General features: G+C 45.6%; 1 protein-coding gene across 1 annotated transcript in view; it reads right to left on the minus strand.

The window, feature by feature from the left end:
• LOC147412439 (M-phase inducer phosphatase 2-like) overlaps positions 1-7,870 on the minus strand; it is a 110,253-nt gene extending 102,383 nt beyond the window's left edge. Inside the window, exon 1 of the mRNA XM_086481370.1 lies at positions 7,790-7,870. Coding sequence (XP_086337496.1) covers positions 7,790-7,870 — 81 coding nt within the window. The remainder of the gene's footprint in view (positions 1-7,789) is intronic.
• Positions 7,871-9,400: the final 1,530 nt, after the last annotated feature.

A 9,400-nucleotide genomic window follows, 5' to 3' on the forward strand; every position in this document is an offset into this window, starting at 1 on the left:
GCCAGGAAGACTAGGTTCTTGTTTCCAGAAACACATCATTTGCCAGTTTTAAATTTTTTTTTCCTCTCTCTGTGTGTTTTTTATGTAAGGTTTTCCAAACTGTGGACCAATTTCTGTCCTCAGTGGTACACACCCTCCTACCATGGATGTCTATGAAAGTTGTGTTGCCTTGTTTCTGGAGTTAATCCTGGAATCTTTGCGTTAAGATGATGAACCAGATGATGTGCTATGTCCTGGTTCCAGATTTATCTTTGCTGTTGGTAAACTGCATTTTTCACTTGCTTGCCATCTAAGACATGTAATTTTTCACTCGCATGCCTTTCTCATTTAGGCTGCACAGATTCTAAGTCCTGTATAGCCTAGAAGGAACGTCTAGTCATTTTATTCTGCCTTCGTTTGAAAATGACCTGGAAACAAAAGCCACCAGCAGTCTTTTCCATGAGGTAATTTAGCTGTGCCTGTTCATCTCAGTGCCCTTGTTTTCTTCTTTCAGCCACCTGGTCGGTGATGAGCTCCGGGTGGTGATGGAATACATGGCTGGTGGCTGTTTAAGAGATGTTGTTACCCAGTTTTGTATGGATGAAGAGCAGATGGCAGCTGTCTGCAGGGAGGTGAGGGATCCCGCGTGTGCTTCCTCTTCCTTGGACAGGATGGTACTGGTGAACAGGTGGTAAGAACATGAGGGATTTCATCTTGAGAGCTTTGTTTCTGCCTTGCTTTATGATATGGAGAAGAAAGGGCACCTTAAGTGAACTGCCTGCCAGTATCGCTGCACTTACTGTCCTCTGTCATTACACTCTGAAACACTGTTACTGTGTTATCTTTTCTTTTTTTTTTTTTTCTTTTTTTACTCTTCTCAGCTCTACCTCTTTAAACACGTGCCTGGAGCATGTCTGTACTGCATTCCTTGCCTGTAAAAGCAAACATGCTGGTGGCAGATTTTTAAAAGAACAGCAAAGAAAAATAGAGACTCATTTGTCAGAGTCCTCAGCTTAAAAGGATAGCATTCGACCCAAAATGGCATTTGCTTCTGAAAAATGACTAAGGTGCTATTTCCAAACCTGCTATAGAGCCTGACAATAAAATCTTTGTCCTGCAACCTCCCACCCAACAGTGATCCACTTCAAACCGAAGGAAGGGACTTTCTCATTTTTGGCAAAACATAGTTTGTCATACGGATGGAGATAGCACACTGATTGGGCAGCAGCCATCCTGCCTGTGCTTTCAGGGGCTAGTCTGTGACAGTAATGGACATTTCTCTTTCCAAACCTGATAAGCCTTTATTTGGAAAGTTATTACTTTAATAGTAAGTTGAAGCACCAAGCTATTCCTCTGGACAGCGCAATATTTGGGCGTTACTCACAATTAATCTAGAAATTAAATCTTTTAGAGGCATTTCCTTTCTTGTGTGGTGAAATCAGGTCATTAATTTTTACCCTCATGTTTGTTTTTTACGTATCAGTGCCTTCAAGCCCTGGATTTCCTTCATTTAAAGCAAGTGATTCACAGGGACATCAAAAGCAACAGCATTCTACTTGGCATGGACAGGTCTGTCAAATTGGGTGGGTATTCCTGGTCAGGCACAGCCTTCCCAGGCTGTGGCACGGGGCTGCTTTTGACTGATGGCCAGTTCCCAAAAAGGGATGCCTGTGGCAGTGCGCTGACCACTGCTGCCAGCTCCGAGGACAGTTCCAACATGCAGAGAGGCATAGAAAGGAAAAAGGTGTCAAGAGTGGCTTTGGTTTGTGTGTGGCCCTTCCAGAGGGAGGCAGTTACAGTCTAACGGTTCAAGTCAATAAAAGCCACTGCAGAAAACTTGAGGGGTGTTATTAAGTGGCCAAATCAGTATTTCCGTGGCTACAGCACTGAGTAAACAGAGCATGGCAGCTTTTCCAGATAGATTCCACACCGTGTTCTCAGGTATAGAGTGGGGATTTCTTTTGCTCGCCTTCCTAATTCAAGCTGCCTTTAACACCACTTGTTTTTCTCCTCAGCTGATTTTGGCTTCTGTGCTCGGATCATCCCTGAGCAGAGTCGACGGAGCACAATGCTCAGGACTCCATACTGGATGGCACCAGAAGTGATGAGAAAAGAAGCCTATGGCCCCAAGGTGGACATCTGGTCGCCTGGGGTCATGGCTATAGAGATGGTGGATGGAGAACCTCCTTACTTTAGTGAAGATCCTCTCAGGGTAAGGTGCACATAAAATCAGATACCAGTGTCTTTCAAATCTATCCCGTGTTTAGTCCCCCATGAGACAAAACCCGAGCCGCATCAGCTGGAACTAGTTCCCCCATGGGCCACTTCTAAAGCTGTCAGGGAGCGCAGCAGCATCTACTGTAGCTTTGGTGACGTCAAGGGGAGAACCTCCAAAGAGCAGTGACTTGTATCCAGTTCAGAAACATGCCATTTCTGCCTTCAACGGGGCTTGAAATACCTCGTATGTTTTTTGAACTCTCTTTGAGCTGTATCTCTGAGTGACAGCGATTTTTCAGTGGCAAGTTTCTCCAGTTGGGGAGTTTTTCTGAAAAGCATTCCAGCTGTGTCTGCAGACAGAGAAGTCTTTTCAAACGGGTCAGTGCCGATGGCTTACCTGAGCCTTTCAGGAGGTGTCACTGCTTATAGAAATGCCATAATTATTCATTAGCAAATAACTTCCTGAAAATGTGTTTTAGCACAGAAACTTGTAGTAAATGAATGTATTTTTAATGATTTGAAGTTTTCAGCTTCATCCTCATTTCTTAACATGAAATGACCAGCTCTTATCCCAAATGGGTGTGTAATAGTGGAGGAATGTATATAAAGATAAAACCTCATGACTGGTAGCTGGAACAAACTTAGATGCTGCACAGTTAATTCCTGATAGGGATGCAGGAATTTATGAGGAAATTAATTGTGACCCATGTGTATAGACACAGAATTTTTGTTAAGGCTGGAATTAAAATAGAGCATGATGCGTAGCTTTTCTCACAGCGGTAAGACTGCACTCTCCCTACTCTACAGCACCCAGAGTGCGTGCTGCAGGCTGAGAGAAGAAACAGCAGAAGGATCAGGACATACCCCCTGGCAGGCTACTTAAGAAAGGAATACAACAGCTACACCAGTGTCAATCCTCCACTCTGAACAAAGGTTCCTGAGTTTTCTTGGAAGACTTCTTTTGGTTTGGTAGGTGTCCCAAGGTTTTTCGTTCCAGTGCACACAGAAGGAGCAGCGTGCGCTCTGCCACCTCGTGAGGGGGGAGAAGAAGCAAACAGGTTTGGGTTCAGCCTGATGCTGAGTCAGCTGAGTGCAGCACAGCTGGCAGGGTGGCAGTAGGCCTGTGTCCCTGGTTTGGAGGCTGAAAATTCCAAGCTTCATTAACCTCAACTGTTAATTAGGGCTCCTCGAGAAGCTTCAGGTCGACTGTGAGGAAGGGAACTGGATTTCTTATCTCTGATCAAATTCACATTCAGCCATTCCTGCCCTTGCCCAGATTATTTGAGATGCTCTTTTTCTTCATACATGCCTCGTCTGCTGCGGGAGTTGAGATCAGCTTGAGCACTTGGAGCTTCAAGGCATCTTCAGGTGTCTGAGTCAACCTGCAGGAGGTTAAAATCAGGCACCTGGAGTTGGTCCCGTCTGTGTTCACTTCCTGGGCTCTTGGGCAGAGGCTGTTGCCCCTGAGCTGGGAACAGTGAACAGCTTGTGATGGACTGCCTGAAGTTCCCCAGTTCCCAGCTGTTTTTATGAAGGTGAATCATCCCCAGCAGGGACAGGATCCCTCTGCTGTTGTGTGTGGAATCACAGAGTGCAGTGAGAGCTCTCAGCTGCATCCAGACAGGAGAGCTGATAAGCAAGGCCTGTGTTTGCAGGTCAGGTTTTAGCTGAAGGCACACAGTAGGTGTTGGGTTTAATAGTCACATTTAGACCCCATCCAGGGAGTTCTGCGAAGCCTGGAAACCAAAGGATGCTCTTTCAAACTTTGCGTGTTTCAATAGTGCAAGGCACGCAGCAGCTTCCATTACCGACATGGATTGAAATACCGAAATATACTATAAGGGCATTAAAGGATCATTAATCGTAGAGTTAAAACCAGGCTTAATGTCGATGCGTTTGTTGTTTTCCATGTGCGGAGCAAACGCATCCCCTGTTGCTCAAGTTCTTCCCAGCCGATGAAGAACTCACAGGAATGAACCATTTTCCAGCCAAGAGTGGCCTGGATATTTCTGTGACGGTGTTTGTTTTCTCTCACTGTGATTTCCTTCCACCAGGCATATGCCTGGGGCCTGAGGGACAAATACTGGTGCGATAAATGTCCTTTGAAATGCCGGTCGGACCTCCCCAGTTTCAGTTTTAAGAAAACCCAACAAACCAAATCCCAGGCATTTCTGTTTGCTTTTTCCTTTATTAACCACACTGCATCAATTTTCTTCAAACCTATAACATATTTTCCAAATGCTGTGAATCTTCTACAGTTTCAGGCTTCTAAATCATCCATATGTTGTTCCGTCATGTATCTGGGTGCCCTGGATAACTTTAGGGTCTCATTTTCACAGACTGCAGCTGTATGCCAAATCCATTCTTCTTTCTTGGTACGTTAAAGAAATCCATGAGCTTATTGCCCCTTTGCAGCTACTGCAAACACTTCTTTCCTTTGTACTGTACTTGCTTTTCTCTGCCAGCTGGATCACAGGAAAGCAAAAGAGACACGGCAAGAAGGTGCTTCAGCTTCCCCTAGATCTTTTTCTGTGATCGTAGAACTGTTTAAAAGGTGCAGTACCCAGCTACAGATGACTCTGCTGATTGGAGTTCTGTGAAGAAAGGAGCAGCTGAAAGAGCTCCCTTTGTCCTGGCACTCCTGTTTCACAGCCAGGTGAATGGAGCCGGAATAAAATTCCCAAGGCTGACATGGGTGCTGTGTTCCTTTACCGCAGGAGAAGGGATGTCCCTGGGGCAGCACCATTTAACCGCAGTGAGGACAGGCCCTCCGGCTCACCGCTGTGCCCGGTGCCTGAGGGCAGCTGCAGAGGGACGGGACAGGACTGATTTTGTGACACTTCTGTTGTGGGAAAAGTAGAGAAACTTCCTTTTATTGTTTTTCCTCTAGGATAGTTCATTTGCCTTTTTAGGCCTGGAATTTTTCCTCTGTGTTTAAGAGGATAAGAGCAAAGTCCCTTTGGCCACCGTCTCTTTAAATGCCAGTAGCGCAGAGCTGTTCTTGTCATGGCGGACATTTGTATGGAAGACTCCTAGGCCTATTTCCATTATTATTGCTGTATATTTGGGACATATTCTGCAAGTTTAGGTTCAAACAGTTCAAAACATTTGTCTTGCCGTTCTAAAGAACGTCTTACAAAAGCAGAATGAACTCATCTGTCCAGCTTCGCAGCGTGTTAGACCTTGGTTCCAAGTGAACTGCCCTGGATAATGCTCGCCCCATGTTTTGCAAAATTCTGTTCTAATTCCTTGGCCTGAGGTCTGTCAGGAAGACTTGCTGATCTGGAATTTGGAGACTGCTGACATAGTTGCAGGTGGCTCCTGTCTGCCCAATAGTGTTTTTTCTTCCTAATAAAATTGTGCATACAGCTTACATGTCTGTGTTGGAAATGAGGTTCCAAATGCTTCTGTTTATCCAAGGAATAAGCTGATGGATCTAGTTTTTATTTCATCCATTTACCATTTTTATCTAGAACAGAGGGAAAATCTGGACTAGGTTTGTTTTAAGGAAGCTGTACTTTAGGGAGCAGTGAGCACTGCAGGGATGCATTTTATGTAATCATCCTTTGAAATAATACAGCTGGCCCGAATTCACTCTTTAAAATAGCCAGGAAAGCTGGTGTCGATGCATGAAGAAGCAAACTGTGCTTTTGCTGATGTAGTTCCTACTAATGAGGTCAGCCACTGCAATCAGCTGTCAAGGCAAGATCACGTTGATGTTGGAGTAGCTGTGGCTGCATCGGGGTTTGTTTTGTAGGTATAGAAAAATCATCTGTAACCCTCTGCCAGGGAAGAAACTGGCCCTGGAGACTGGACCTTAAAAAACAGGCTCCCTATGAGCAGCTCTGGGTAAGAAAGAAACAGGTGGAGTCTCGTGTTTCTTGTCTCTCTAGGCGATGGATCTGATAGTGACCAACAGGACACCAGAGCTGCAGAACCCCGAGCAACTGTGTGCTGAGTTTCAGGCCTTTTTGAGCTGCTGCCTGGAGGTGGACGTGGGCAGGCGAGGGTCTGCCCAGGACCTTCTGCCGATAAAACGCGAAGCGTCTGCAGGTGAAAGAGCTGCGCTGTGTCCTGGTTTTCTCATCAGCTGAACTCGAAGGCATCAGATGGAGCCCCCTCGTGTTAGTCTCCACTCTGGGTGCTTTTCAGCTGAAAAACAAGTGGAATCATACAGTGGTTTGGGTTGGAAGGGACCATTGGAGGCCATCTAGACCAGCCCCCCTGCAGTGAGCAGGGACATCTTTAGCTGCATCAGGTTGCTCAGAGCCGCATCCAGCCTGACCTTGGATGTCTCCAAGGATGGGGCTTCTGCCACCTCTCTGGGCAGCCGGTGCCAGTGTTTCACCACCCTCACGGTAAAAAATTTCTTCCCCATATCTAGTCTGAATCTGCCTTCTTATAGTTTAAAACCGTTACCCCTTGTCCTATTGCGACAGGCCCCGCTAAAAAGTCTGTCCCCATCTTCCGGATAAGCCCCTTTCAGCACTGGAAGGTGGCTGCAAGGACTCCCCGGCCTCTTCTCCTCTCCAGGCTGAGCAACCCCAGTTCTCTCAGCCAAATGCCTCCAGGGCTGGTGACTCAGCCACCTCCCTGGGCAGCCTGCTCCAGTGCTTGAGAAGGTTACCACTCCCCCTGTGCTGTGTCAGTTGAGTCGTTAGAATATGGATAAAGGAGTCTTCATAATCATCTTCTAGTGAACTTGGTGACTTAGTAGGTAGGGGCTGTTTTGAAGATAATGTCAGTGGTGAATGAGAATGTCGGAGAAGCCTATTGAAATGCACAATGGCAACCTCTCCCAACCTAGAAGAAAGCTAAAACATGACAAAATCAAGCTCGTTTGCATTGGAAGACCTTTGAAGAACTCGAACAGGGGGGGAAAAAAGGAGATCTGGTAGAGGCCTCACATGCTGGTGCCACTCCCGAATAACAGCAAAGGTGAAAGAAGTCACACCTAGGAGGTGCGCAGGAGTTGAGGCCCATTCTGTAGACATGAAGTGCTGCAGAGCGAAGGGTGGGTGCGTTCCTGAAGGGGTGAGGGGAGAAGAGAAGGTGGGCTATTCCGTACTGCTTACGCTCCAGTTTTCACCAATTGCTTGTTGTAACCGGACAGCGGAGCTGAGGGTTTGATTCAGTGGAGTTACATTTGCAGTTCTGTCAGTCTGACTGTGAAGGCACTTAAAGGGTTTTGCTGGCTTTCATCGGTGAAAGAAGCGGCTGTTCGTGAGCGTAGCGATAAGCAGAACAAAGAGAAGGTAGATTTTGGACTTCAGTTATGGTGGTGTTCTTCAGGACTGTTGGGGAATTCCTTTTCTCCGTGCAGAATGATCTGTTGAATTGAACTGGGTGTAGGGGTGAAAACTCAGCGAGTGAATTTTGGAGTACTCTGCGCGTGAGAGAGAGAGAAAGCAAAAGGCAAGAGAGTTTTTAAGTCTGAATGTGAAGGTAGATGAGCAACCAAATCGGTTCTTAATAGGAGGGGAGGAATGGAACTGGAGTAGGTGATTAATCTCTTACTTTGTCCCTCGATGAATATTGTGGTGAAAAATACGGTCTATGGCAAACTGTCAGAGTGATGAGGTGTTCACATCACCTTCTGTAACGTTTCTTCTCTTCTCTCGAGGTTCTTCCTGAACACCAGTGAGGTGACATCTGTTTTTAAAAACTTGGGCATGATTGGATGGGGAACAACAGGGCAGTAAGTATTGTTGTTTTTTAATGAAGAGGCTAGGTACAGTAACTTACCTGTTCTTCTAATGGTTAAATATTTATTGGAAATTAAATTTTAAAATGAAAAAAAAAAATCTGCGTGTGCTAGTGGGTGTCTAAGAGTGTAATGAAAGAAAGCAAAGCTGCAGATACTGGTATTGCAGTTGGCATTCCAGGTCATCCAGTTAGTGTTTCAGTTCTGACATCTCGGTTTTACTTGTGCTTCACCCAACTGTTTCCCCGTGTCTCTGAAGAGATTTTTCTGTGCTGTGCTTTTCAGCTGTGGCTGGCGTTTAACGATACGATCCTGTGATTGTTCCCTAGGATCGGTGAGGTTGGAAAAGACCTTTAAAATCATCGGGTCCAACCGTAAAAGTAACACTGCCAAGTTTGCTGCTGAGCCATGTCCCTAAGCACCGCATCTACACGTTCATAGTACAAGTAATAGAGATGTTTATTGTTTCAGCAGTCACGTCATCTAAGTGTGACGTATGAGAGCAGCAGGAGGTCATTTTTTACAGCCTCTGTGTTCCTCGGGTAATTGCCTTTCCTCCTAAGTGAGGAAAAGGCAAAGGTTCTGGCAAGGTAGTGGATTCTAGCCTTTTACTGTCTTTCTTTTAACAATTTAAATGTGCGCTAGGGCATCCCAAATAACAAAATGTCTTGAGGAGCCAGCTGCCATGTGTCGTTCGTGTGCTCTGTTTGTGATGGGACAAGCATGAGAGAGAATTGGCTGCATCAGCTGCAGGAAGGGAAGGTCAAGCTATTCATACAAACACGAATCGAGTTATTTTGATAAGATCATTTTGCACTTTTTTAACGGGCAGCTTGACATTTGAATAGAAAAGGGTTCCTTCTCAGTTAATTTTGAGAGAATTTATTCCAAGTTGTATTTTATTTACCTCAGGTTTAGAGCACAGCTTCCCCGTCAGTTAGGAAGTACCATCCTGCAGTATAGCCCACCTAGGATTCCACAGGAGAGAGAAGTCTCAGTCGTAGTTTCTCACATTAATAGTCCGAGTGATTTCTATCTGCAGTGGGTAAGTTTAGAAATAAGGTCTGTTTAAATAAAACTCTGAACAAACCTTTTAACCTTTGGCTACTTGTCGTCCACCTTAAATAAGCTACTGTCCGTCGCTTGTAACCGGTTTTAGGATTCCTGGAATTAGTAGGTGAGATGAATTCTTACAATCCTAGCTTGATTCCAGGAATTCTTAGAATTCCGGAAGGTTAACACATTTTGGTCAGTTTTGTTAGATGGTTAGTTCCTATGCGGGCATGCAGTGGTTTACTGTTTCAAGCAGAGATTGGACAGGGCAATATCCAACAATTGTCAGGCTCTTTGATTCACGTGAGGTGTTCCTAACCGCTGTGTCATGTTGGGGGAGGCCTAGGAAGTGCATTGCTAGAGAAAATGGCCCTTAAGAGAGCAACAGTACCACGGGGCAGGGGTGCGGGGGGTGTGTGGGGGTGTGTGTGTGTGTGTGAGATTTGT

This window comes from Leptosomus discolor, unplaced genomic scaffold, assembly GCF_034619465.1.
Source record: "Leptosomus discolor isolate bLepDis1 unplaced genomic scaffold, bLepDis1.hap2 HAP2_SCAFFOLD_77, whole genome shotgun sequence".
Lineage (NCBI taxonomy): Eukaryota > Metazoa > Chordata > Aves > Leptosomiformes > Leptosomidae > Leptosomus > Leptosomus discolor.